Source organism: Benincasa hispida, chromosome 12 (assembly GCF_027475165.1).
Source record: "Benincasa hispida cultivar pf3 chromosome 12, pf3_genome.v1.1, whole genome shotgun sequence".
Taxonomy (NCBI): Eukaryota; Viridiplantae; Streptophyta; class Magnoliopsida; order Cucurbitales; family Cucurbitaceae; genus Benincasa; species Benincasa hispida.
In genome coordinates, this window is record NC_143489.1 from 43,740,452 (window position 1) to 43,752,929 (window position 12,478).

Sequence of the window (12,478 nt, forward strand, 5' to 3'; positions counted from 1 at the left end):
GTTATATATGCTTTGCTTCTAAGTTAGGAATAATCACTGATATTTTTGTATACATTTAGGCTTGCAATATGATGCTGAAAGTATAGACAAAATTGTTCCTAAATCTTTTTGGCTATGGAAGCTTCAACACCATACTTTGTGGGGCTTTTACAACAAGGAAATGGCAATCTTCCTATTTTGAATTGATGTGGGGATACAACTCTTTTTGAAATTTTGTGTAAAGTGTAGCCCTTTTTCTAACGGACCTATGCCATTTTTTAAGCGATTTGGAATATCACAACCAACAACATTATTTTCAACTTAATACTCAATTGATCAAAATTTTAGTAATCTTTTACAATTAAATATCTTTTCGGTCCTTAGTGGGTCTAGTTTCTGTTTAGTTCCTATATTTCAAAATATTACACTTTTAGTTTTTTAATTTTGAGTTTGGTTTCAATTTAGTCCTTAAATTTTAAAATGTTACAATTTTAACTTTAAGATTTGAGTTTTGTTTTGATTTGGTCCTATATTTCAAGATTGTATACTTTTAACCTTGACTTTTCATTAAATACTCATTTTTCATTTTTAGTGTTAATATCTTTTAGTTAATTAAAAATTATTTTAATTTATTAAGTTTTACTATTTTTCATCACTGTCATAATTATTTTAAATTAGTTAATAGACATTAACGTTAATGACTTAGTGTGAGTCTTTAATGAAAAACCAAGATTAAAATTGTAAAATCTTGAAATCTATGGACTAAACTGAAACAAAATGAAGTATTTTGAAGTAAATGATCAAATTGAAGTTAAAGTTAAACCTTAAAGACTAAATATGTAACATTTTGAAACCTAAAAATCAAATAGAAAACTAGACTAAAAAAGATATATATATATTTTTTCAAATTAAAACAAAAAATTGAGGGTTAAGATTTCAACTTAAGGTAGAGGGAATTACTAATTATTTGACCAATTGAATCATGTTTAGGTTAACAAACAAAGTATATTCTTAAATCAAGGGTTGACTAATAGGTTTTGACAAATTACTTTGCTATTTATGTACACTTGAATAAAATGATTCCTACATTTCTACATTTCTACAACTAGTCTTGCTCTTTGGTCCCTACATTTTGGATCAAAATTTTATATATTAATTGACCGTACACCATTTTAACTCGAGGGTACATGCTGCCAATTAGTTTCCCAAGAAGTACTTAAACAGAAAACACTACTTGATTCACAAGTTGTGTTTAAAAGAGGCAACTAGTTTCCCTTTTTTTCTTTTTCAAGTCTTAGATTTGAATTGCATTTACATTCTTCAAAGTTCAAACAATACATTACAGAAATTGAAAGAAATAAGAATTCAATGTGTTGCTTATTATACTTTATTGTACATTAAGTAAAAGATACCCAAAAATGGCATATGTTAAAATGTTCAAGAAGTATCTTCTACCTACTGCAAAATCAAAACACAATCTCATTAATTTAGAAAGAAAAAAGGCTAAATAAAATTAATTTTTTAAAAAATAAATTCAATGTTTCATTAGACAGAGAATTCAAAGTTGTATTTAATAGACCAAGTTAATTCTTAAAATATTTGAATTCGTCAAGGACATTTTAGACACGAAAATAAACCAAACATATAATTTAACTTGTGAAAAAATAGAAAAACAATAAAAGAGAGGGTTGTCCTATGGCTTTAAGAAACAAAAATATGTAGAGATAGAAAGAGTAATGTATTCAAATTCAAATGAAGGATTAGGGTTAATGAAGTTTGAATGAGGAAAGAGTAAATGTAAAGAAGAAGGGAAGACAGACAGCTTTATTCCATAAGAAATGGTGCTGTGGTGATTTTGAGGCAAAGGGAATCAAGAGGGAGGAGCAGCTTTTATTGAAAGCAGCCTTCATTATGGTGTAATTATAATTAGTGTCTACCCTTAATGTTAGTAGTACTTTCCTTAGCCCAATAATAATAATAATAATAAATAAAGCCTTGCATTGGGGTTGGTTCTCAAATTCCATCCTTACCCCCTCTCCATAATTTGCTGTTGGGTATGGGAAACCACAATTTTCACTATTTTTTTTTTCTTTTCAAAAACTCCCTCACATGATGATTTTTTCCCCACTAATAATAATTTGGTACACCGCTAAATTTGATGGATTGGGAGCACAATAGTTACAATGTACTCCATAAGTTTTCTAGGATATATTTCTTTTTGTAATCTAATTTGTAAAAATTTGTATGGCATAAAATTAAGAGATTGAATTCGTATTTGATATGTGAATTCTTAACCATAGTAGAAATTTGCTTTTTATGCAACATACTAACACATATAAAGCATAAAGTTGAAAACTAAATTTAGGTTACATAAGCTACACAAAATAAGATTTTTGAAGTCGATCAATTCAAACATACTAAGATTGTGTGATAAATGTCTAATGGTGGGTTGTATTTTGAAAAAACAAAATTTCTCATAGAAGGAATTTGGCTAAACTTTGTTGGTTATGCAGATAGGGAACTTCACAACCATGGAAGTAGGGTATAGTTTTAAGTTTTGACGTGAGCATGAAATATGATAAAATCCAAAAGGAAAAGGCATAAAAAGAAAATAAAAATTAAACTAGGAGGTGTTTAGAAAAAGGGAGAAGAAATTTCTTTTATTAATTTACAGGAAACTGAATGTAATTTTCCATTAAAAAACTAAGCATGAGGGACCTTGGGCCTCTAAAATAAATGCCACATATTAAAAAAGAATCTTACAACTTAAAAAATAAATTAAAAAAAGAAAAAAGAAAAATTGTCGTGTTCAGAGCAATAAATTTACGAGTCAAAATTGATACTTTATGGAGAAAAATTAAAAAACACATATCCAAAAGTCCCACGAGTCCCCATATCCATAGTCCCTAAGCTAAAGGAGGTCCTATCAAGCTTCATCTTCAGCTTCATATTGTGCTGAGGAAGTTCATTCCTTCTTTTGAGATCCTGAAGAAAAAAGCAAAAAAAAATTCCATTTCATTTACTATTTGACCTGAATTTCTTCCCTGCCCTTTTCAGATTTTCAGATTTTCACTGAAGAAAAATGGCATCTGCCATGGCCAAACCCAAAATACAAAGAAAGCTCAGCAGACAGAGCCATGAAAACCAGAAACCAAAGCCGCAGAAAGCTGAGAAGCCGCCGTCTTGGGCTGTTGTTAGAGGCATATTCAGTTGCAAGTACCTGCAGCCTCAGCAACAACCACAAAAACAACATCAATTACCACGCAAAGAGAAACAAGAGGAGCAAGCAACAGAAGAGATTAGCAAGAACTGTAAGAAAATGAAGTGTTCAGGTTCACTCTGTAGTAACACCAAGGTAACGCACAGGCTTGAAGCAGCAGCATCCCCGGAAGTTCACAAGAAAAGGGCCTTAACTAATTCAATGGGTTCAAGAAACAATGAATCTTCAAGTTCAAGTAGATCCAATAAAGCTCCTCCTTTGAATGAACAAACTGGTGTTCTATCAGCCACATCTTCATCTTTATCTGCATCATCTTCTTCTAATTCCTCCAATGGAGCATCTTTCAGGGGAATGCCTTTCAGAAGGTTTTACGGCTGTTATGAATGTAAAATGGTGATTGATCCTGTTATTGGAATGACTAGAGATCCTTCTCTTAGAGCAACCATTTGCCCTTGTCCTGAATGTGGTGAGATTTTCATGAAACCTGAAACTTTGGAGCTTCACCAGAGTGTTAGACATGCAGGTACTTTAAACTTACAATAGCTCCTTTTTCTGCAACTTTAATGTATCATTAATTTAAGGTCTAAGCTTATTTTCTTATTGCCTAATTTTTTTTAGTATCTGAACTTGGTCCTGAAGACACAAGCAAGAACATAGTGGAAATCATATTCCAGTCAAGCTGGCTGAAAAAACAAACCCCAATTTGCAAAATTGAAAGGATTCTCAAAGTCCAGAACACTCCAAAAACCATCTCGAAATTCGAGGAATACAGAGACTCCATTAAAGCCAAAGCCACCAAGCTTCCAAAGAAGTACCCACGTTGCATAGCAGATGGTAACGAACTCCTAAGGTTCCACTGCACCACCTTGAACTGTTCATTGGGTTTAAATGGCTCTTCCAACCTCTGCAGTTCAATCCCACAATGCAATGTCTGTAGCATAATCAAGAATGGGTTCAAGGTGGCTGCAGAGGCCACCGGTGGGGACACTGGAAAGGGCATTCTAACAACTGCAACAAGTGGAAAGGCTCATGATAGTGCCGGAGTATCATCGGACGGCAGCAACGACAAACGAGCAATGCTGGTTTGCCGGGTAATAGCTGGGAGGGTGAAGAAGAGTTCAGAAGGAAACATGGAGGATTACGACTCATTGGCCGGAGCAGCTGGCATGTATTCCAATTTGGATGAGTTGTATGTGTTCAGTCCCAAGGCAATATTGCCTTGTTTTGTTGTCATTTATGGAGGGTTTTAACTTTTAGTTGCCATTAACGGCTTTTTGTTGGGCAAGAGTTTGTTTGATTGCCTCTGGAAAGATGTTGAATATTAATGGAATTGCATTGTGTTTCTTGTAAATTGGCATTTGGCGGGTGGGTACTGATGGTGTCTTGGAGATGGAGATGTTGAATATTAATGGAATTGCATTGTGTTTCTTGTAAATTGGCATTTGGCGGTTGGGTACTGATGGTGTCTTGGAGATGGAGATATCATCCACACAACCCAATGGTGGCATTAAATGCACATCTTGCACATTCAAATCGTACTTATAATGTGGAGACATTTGCCTTACTTCTATAGTGAGAATTGAGGATAATTATTCCCCTATAAATTTAATGACTTCATGCAATAATTTTAAACAATACTGCATTTTTCTAAGAAACCACTTTTTTGAGAAGGTAGTAAATAAATGTTCAGAGTTTTCTCTAATGTCATGTTTACTCACGTGAAATGTAATCAAATAAATAATTAAAGATTGGAATTAATCTAAACGTGAACTTTAGTTGATTATGTTTGTTTGTTGTTTATTTGTGTTTTATAATCATAATGAAATGTCGGATACGCCTTCAAATCTATAATCAAAATATGCAATCTGAGAGAGGAACATAAGGTGTTTAATCTAATTGTGTGTGAAAATTACGTAAGACCCATTACTTTTACTCGTTACCATTACAAATATTGTTACTGTAACGATATGAGAATTATAAATCTGTCACATTTAATATTATCTTTACTTTTACCTTTATTGTTATAGTTAGGGTTAAACAATAATAGTAACGGTAACAGTAATAATAAAGTTGATAAATTCATAATTCTAAATAAACGCGATCAAAAGCAACCAAATCACGTTTGCAATTCAGGTTCATTATAATTGATCCATCAATGGAATCTTATTACGATTACATCAATTTTCATTACAGATAGATAAAGTGGCCTAAGATCCAACCAAAAATTAAAATCTCTTAGGCCCATATATGAATCACAGAAATAAGTCACCTTTCTACTTAGGAAAAGAAGGAAAATAACTTCCAACTTTTAAGCTCAAGGCCTTTAATTTCACCAAGGCTCTCTAATGACGATTGCCATCTTGAAATGAGTGTATATGTACCACAACTCCTATGATGGTCGGAGTGAACCCAAAATAGGCCATGTGCTTGGGTGTGGGTTATCTTCACATCCTAGATATGCTAATTTATTAGACTATATTTTTTGCTCATACCCGCCAAACTTTTGGAAATTTCTAGGAGTTACATAATGAAGTTTCAAGCTAAGCATAGCCTTGGTTAGAAGAACTTAAGACCTCATTTTTCTTTGGACAAAGATTAAAAAATCAAGAGTTGTACAAAACCCAACAAGGGTAAAAGAACCCTTGAAAAGAAGCGGGTAGGTCGCGGTTTTGGCGCCAATTCAGAATTCATGTCTTCTATTTACTTTTTGCCGTTACATTTTATTCTAGTAATTGGTAACAGTAAAAAATAAATAAATAAATAAAGGGTAGCAATACCTCACGGCTCACGCGGGGCCTGAAAAAGGTGGAGCTGAAGCAGAGCATTAAAATGGACTAGTGACTGGCGAGGAAGATAGGTAGTGGGTTATATGATTGCAAGAAGAAAGCAACATAACGTAGGAATGCTTTCTTTCCAGACAACAATCTGCCACCAACTGTTCTGCCGGAGACATGGCCTCTTCCAAGAGGGATCAGTTGTTGGTCTCATCTTATCAAAGCAAAATATTTCTAGAAAATGTGCAAATAGCAAATAAAATACCGAGTCTCAATCGAAACAGAAGTCTATCTGTATCATAGTGGGGAGAGCAAAAAATTCACATTGGATCTTAATTATAATTATGAAAAAGTAGAGAATTAGCAGACTCACGAAGTACTGTGGGTGCAGTTAGCCCTTCTGATGTTGTCGGGGCCCAGCAATCATGTTGTTCATTTTTGGAAAAAACACATTTTGTCCCGCTTGACTAAATACGTGGCTGAATTGACTAGCTGCTTTTGAATCTGGACTTTAAACACGAGAATATACTGGAATTTACCGATGATCTACCACGATATAGATGTAAAGAAATCTATGTTTGTAAACGATGTTGAAGATCGGGCAACCTAAGCTTAGGTCTAATTTATGTGAAAATAGGATATCCAGGAATAACTTATTCTCAAACAAAGTGTTGAAAAATGTAAAACAACAACCAGAAAATTCTCCAACTAACAAACCTCTAAGCTACACTCACTTTGACTTAAACTCATATCCTTTTAGTATAGAAGAATGATATTCAAATTTAGATGTTTATTTTTTGAAAAAAATATGTTGGTGCATCTTAGACTGCACCATTTTTGTATATCTATCCAAGTAATTACAAGTTGTCACATGACAATTTTTTTCCTTAAAAAAAAAGATACTTTTTAATATATTCTTTTTCCTTTCTAACTAGAAGGGATGCATGGAGATAGGTGCAATTTATGCTTTATTTTTTTGTCCTTGTAAACCGTGTCGTGGTCCCTAATGGATTCCATTGGTGGGATGTTGGATAAATTACTCAACAGTTGACAACTAAAAAGAAGGTTACAAAGATGAGTTAATTTTGCCATAAGAATGCTAATTTGAGGTATAAGTGGATAACTTGTCCAACTATTTCACTTGTTAAAGCATTTGCGAAGAAGGTAACAACAACCAACTAAAATTATGAGCGTTTGAAACAGGATATCAAGGATCAAGGACCATAATAATGTACGGATGTTACCGTCAATCTACACCCTGGGACCAAAATGCCATAATTAGTCATTTAGGCATCGTCACTTTATGTCAGTTGAATATTCCTCCTCCACTCTGGCCATGCCCATTACCATTACCAAAAGAATTATCAGTTTAGGAGGAAACCATCAAAGACTTGACAGGAAACTGCAGCTCGCCACTGTGTATCAAGTTAACAACATATTATGAATATAAGTCTATAACAAGTTGAAAATAAAATATAAAACAGGAAATTTTGTCAAGATTCTAGAATAACTTTTTTTTTTTTTTTTAAACAGTAAGTCTACCTTCCAGTTTCTTGAAATTAACAGTGGAGTCATCCTCTATGTTATGTAGTTATTTCCACCAAGGCAGGACAGGTCCTTGGACAAAGATGAAAGACCATCAAAAGGAGATGCTTAATAAATTGTCTAACAGCTCGATAATTAATGGAGCAGAATGATGCCTGAACATCTTTCCCCTCTTTATTTTGTAGAATGAATGACATGAAATGACAAGAAAAGGACCCAATAACACGTCGAACTATAATGACATAAACAGGGAAAAGTTTCTAGTACTTCTAAGTTGGTAATTAGTATGAAAAATTCTCTTCTTTTTTTTTTTCTTTTTTTTTTAAGAACCATTTAAGATTAGCGTGGAGTTTATGAAATAAAATACTTTGATAACATGTCAAATGTCGAATGGAAAGAATCTGTACCATAATGGTACTAGAAGTTTTCTTAAAAACAGTCTACGGACTTGATCATTCAAGTTTAACAACAGATCAAACATTGGGAGCTGTAACAGAATTCATGGAGAAAGACATACTACACTTTTTTTGAAAAAATAAATCAAGAGAGGAGAGATTCAATTAAAACCCAGTATAAACCTGCGTCTTATATATTGAATATGCCCTAAATTTCAGAATCAAAGTAGACATAGCAGTAAACATCAGGTTGAGTGCAGAGTTAGAAGTGAAAAAACAAGGTGATTGTCGTACCTTGGACATATGGGATCCCTTTGAACTTTGGTTCCAAGAGCAATCTCTCTCTCCTTTTCATGTGTAGACTTGTTCAAGTGACCAATTTCATGGGATGATCCTCATTTCAAGTGAGGTTTAAGCCTATCAATCAAAACAGGATTTCTTTTCAACTCGAAACCTCAATCCAGCTCAACCCAGCTCTTTTGACTCTGACTTTTTTTGAAGCCTCCCTCGCTTTACTCAGGGTATGCCACATCCCAAGTGATGCATAAGCATTTGAAACTGTCACGTATGTTGAAGGGTCATCTGGTGTAGCTTTAAGAAGGCCATCAGCAACACTGTTAATAAGCTTGGTATCATTGCGAGTTCCACATGCCCCCAGCAAAGTGCGCCATGTGGTCTGATCTGGCTCAAATGGCATATTTGCTATCAATTTTTCAGCTTCTTCAGGAAGCCCCGCTAACGCAAGAAGATCAACCATGCAGCAGTAATGCTCTAAATGAGGTTCTAGTTCATATACCGATTTCATGGAATTAAATATGCTTCGTGCCTCTTCAACCAAACCAGCATATCGACATGCAGAAAGAACCCCTAGAAATGTGATTTCATTTGGATTTATCCCTGATCGAATCATCTCATGAAATAACCTGATTGCCTCGGTCGCCCTTCCATTTTGTCCACATCCTACAATGATACCAGTCCAACTAACTATGTCTTTTTCTCGTATACAATAAAACAATGTTAATGCATCCTCAATTTCACCGCATTTTGAATACATATCAAGAAGGGATGTGATTGTGAACCCCTCCATTTCATACCCACTCTTGACACAGAATGCATGGACCTGCTTTCCACTTCTAAGAGATGCTAAATTGGAGCAGACTTTCAAAATGGTTGAAATGACAAAATGATCTATTTCATTAACCAACTCGAGCATATCTTTGAACATCGAGAAAGCTAACCAGTTTAATCCAATTTGAGCACATCCCATGATCAAACCCGACCAAGCTATTATATCTTTCCTTGGAAGCCTATGGAACATTGCTAATGCATCGTCAATGTTTCCTAGTTTTGCATAAAGATCCACAAGAATGCTTCCAACAACATAGTCCAACTCATAACCACAAGTGATAATCAAACCATGTAGTTGAAAGCCAACCCTCTGACTTAATAAGTTGATGCAGACCTTTAAAGCACCACCAAAGGTGTAAGAGTCCAGTAATGCACCCGAGCAATGGATTTCTGAAATCAAATTCAAAGCTGCTTGGTCACAGTTGTTGATAACATATCCTGAAAGCATCGAGTTCCACAATGCCAGGTTATCAGTAATGGAAGGGTTGAAAGAAGAGTGTTGGTCAAATAACTTGACTGCTTCGATCAGGTCATTGCAATTCGAATACATATCAATCAGGGCAGACAACGTGAAACAACTAGATTCATAGCCCAACTTGGTGACATAGGTATGAATTTGTTTCCCGATGACTAATAACCCATGAAGCGCACTGATCTTTAAAGCGCACGGAAATGTGAAATCATCAAGCTTGAGGCCCTCTTTGTGCATCATGGACACAAATTCCAACGCGCGCTGACTCCCATTGTCTGCAAAACCAGCAATCATACTGTTCCAAGATACAACATTTGGGTGTGGCATACAATGAAAAAGTTTTTCAGCCTCCACCATCAAACCAGCCTTGCTATAGCCAGAAACAATGATGTTCCAAGTAGTTGTGGTGGCCCGTGAAATATTGTGGAAAACTTTCACGGCATCATTCAAGCTTCCACATTTCACATACATGTCCATGAGAGAATTCATCAAAATAGTATCGGCCTGTAATTTATCTCCATATATTCTTTCTTGAATTAGTTTACCTAAACCCAAATCACCCACAAACCCACATGCCTTTAGAACCGCGGAATACATGTACCCATTGGGTGTCTCTGATTCCGGCATATCATTATACACTCGGAGTGCCTCATAAGGTCTTCCACCATCAGTAAATGCAGAAACCATGGTGGTCCAAGTAACAATATTCTTGTCAGTCATTTCATCAAACACCTTCTCTGCATCTCGTACATTAAAAAACTCCGCATACATGGAAATCAAATTGTTGGCAAGAAACACATCGTTCAAACACCCAAATTTTCTTAAATAAGCATGAATGGCATTGCCTCGTCTGAAAGCTCTAACTTGTGCGCAGTGGCGCAATTCCTTCGCTATGATGTTGGCGTTCATGAGTAACAAAAACGAAGGAATTACATTATCCTTCTGCAGGCATGTTCGAACATCTTAATGAAAGATAGAAAGCGGGAAATTTTGCAAACTTATCTACCGGGATGTCGGGGTAGTTTCTGCTCTGTTATTGTAGCCTACCCTTGATGCCCGCATTGGAGATCGACATACACGTATATCAAAGTATCTTGTTGTGCACAACCACAAGTTATCTGAAACTGGCAGGAAGATGAAACTGAGTTTGTTAATGGTAGAGACAGAGGTGTGAAATGGCTTTTCGCAGTTGCCTCTGCTCAACTTCAGCTTCAAGTTTAAGCTCTCCGAGCAGTGCGATTCAGAATTCCAAGTCCGTAGGAATTGACCATGCTTTTAAAGGCCAGACTTTTTTTCAAAAAAAAAAAAAAAAAAAAAAAAAGTAGAATCTCAAAACACAAAATTTGAAAACAAGAAATTTAATGAAAATAAAATTATATTTTCTGCTTTCAAAATATTTGTTTGGTAGCAAATTTAAAAATTAGATTATAATTTAAATAATTATTTAAAATATATTGATATCATATTTCTAAATCACAAATCTAGTTGTAGTTACCCACAAATATTTAGTTAACAATAAATTATTATTAATTTATTTATGAATACTATTTATGTTAAAAATTAATATTGATGAAATATGAGAAAAGAGAGACCAACACACAGTTTACGTGGAAACCCTATAACAGGAGAAAAACAACGATACATACCTTTTTCTTATTATTTTTAATTGATACACTGAATACAAGAGAATAGGGTGAATAAATAAACAATAGAGAGTCCTAGGGTAGAAGATAATTACAATAATACCCCTAGGGAAAAAACCCTACTTTTAACGCTCCCCTCAAGTTGGGGCATAAATATCAATAAGACCCAATTTACTGATAGAGTAGTCAAAATTTGGTCTAAGTAACCCCTTGGTGAGAACATCTGCCACTTGTTGACTTGAGGGAATATATGGGATACAAATGCTCCCATTATCCAGTCTTTCTTTAATGAAGTGTCTATCAATCTCTACATGTTTAGTTCTATCATGCTGAACTGGATTGTTTGCGATACTTATTGCTACTTTATTATCACAAAACAATTTCATTGGAAGCTCACTATCTTGGTAAAGATCAAACAACACCTTCTTCAATAAGATTTCTTCACATATCCCTAAGCTCATTGCCCTGTACTCAGTTTCAATGCTACTCTTGGCCACCACTCCCTATTTCTTACTTCGTCAGGTGACAAAGTTACCCTAGAAAAAGGTGCAATAACCAGAGGTTGACTTTCTATCAACAACAGAGCCTACCCAATCAGAATCAGTATAAGCTTCAATAGTTCTTTTTTCAAACTTTCTGAACATCGGACCCTTACCAGGAGTTCCCTTCAAGTACCGAAGAATAGCTCAACTGCAGTCATATGCTTCTCATAGGGAACTTGCATAAACTGGCTACCACGCTTACTGAATATGAAATATATGGTCTTGTATGGGATAGGTAGATCAGCTTTCCAACCAACCTCTGATACCTTTCCTTATTAACAGGAACTTTATTGTCTATAACACGGGTGTGTCAGCGGGTTTACACCTAGTCATGCCTGTTTCTTTGAGTAAGTCCAGTGTATATTTCCGTTGTGATACTGAAATACCTTCTCTTGATCGAGCTACTTCCATTCCAAGGAAGTATCTTAGCTTGCCAAGGTCTTTAATCTCAAATTCTCTGGCCATTCTTGTTTTGAGCCTTGTAATTTCACCTTCATCATCCCCAGACAGAACAATATAATCAACATACACTATGAGGACTACAATCTTCCCGGAGTCGGACCTTTTCGTAAACAGTGTATGATCTGAGTGCCCTTGTTTATATCCCTGTGCCTTAAGAAATGTGGTGAACCTATTAAACCAAACCCTTGGAGATTGTTTCAGTCCATATAATGACTTTCTCAGTCTGCAAACCCTGTGCTTGAACTGACTCTTGATAACGGGCAAAAATGCACGTTACTACAGTACTAAGTTATTAAACAATGCAGGTTTGCGTTGATA

General features: G+C 35.1%; 2 protein-coding genes across 3 annotated transcripts; one reads left to right on the forward strand and one right to left on the reverse strand.

Moving 5' to 3' along the window:
• Window positions 1-2,825: 2,825 nt before the first annotated feature.
• Window positions 2,826-4,634, forward strand: LOC120067077 (uncharacterized). The gene is made up of 2 exons (XM_039018467.2): window positions 2,826-3,722; window positions 3,818-4,634. The coding sequence occupies exons 1-2, from the start codon at window positions 3,062-3,064 to the stop codon at window positions 4,447-4,449; spliced, it is 1,293 nt and encodes a 430-aa protein (XP_038874395.1). The 5' UTR covers window positions 2,826-3,061; the 3' UTR covers window positions 4,450-4,634.
• Window positions 4,635-5,269: 635 nt separating this feature from the next.
• On the reverse strand, window positions 5,270-10,764 carry LOC120067076 (Pentatricopeptide repeat (PPR-like) superfamily protein). 2 transcript variants are annotated; one of them, XM_090308778.1, is made up of 5 exons: window positions 8,208-10,757; window positions 7,516-7,590; window positions 7,218-7,388; window positions 6,347-6,477; window positions 5,270-6,207 (listed from the first exon to the last, which is right to left on the reverse strand). In XM_090308778.1, the coding sequence occupies exon 1, from the start codon at window positions 10,420-10,422 to the stop codon at window positions 8,356-8,358; it is 2,067 nt and encodes a 688-aa protein (XP_090164904.1). In that variant the 5' UTR covers window positions 10,423-10,757; the 3' UTR covers window positions 5,270-6,207; window positions 6,347-6,477; window positions 7,218-7,388; window positions 7,516-7,590; window positions 8,208-8,355. The 2 variants fall into 2 exon arrangements, with proteins under 2 accessions (XP_090164904.1, XP_038874394.1); XM_039018466.2 differs by lacking the exons at window positions 5,270-6,207; window positions 6,347-6,477; window positions 7,516-7,590 and having other exon boundaries at window positions 7,077-7,388; window positions 8,208-10,764.
• Between the last annotated feature and the right edge of the window lie 1,714 nt (window positions 10,765-12,478).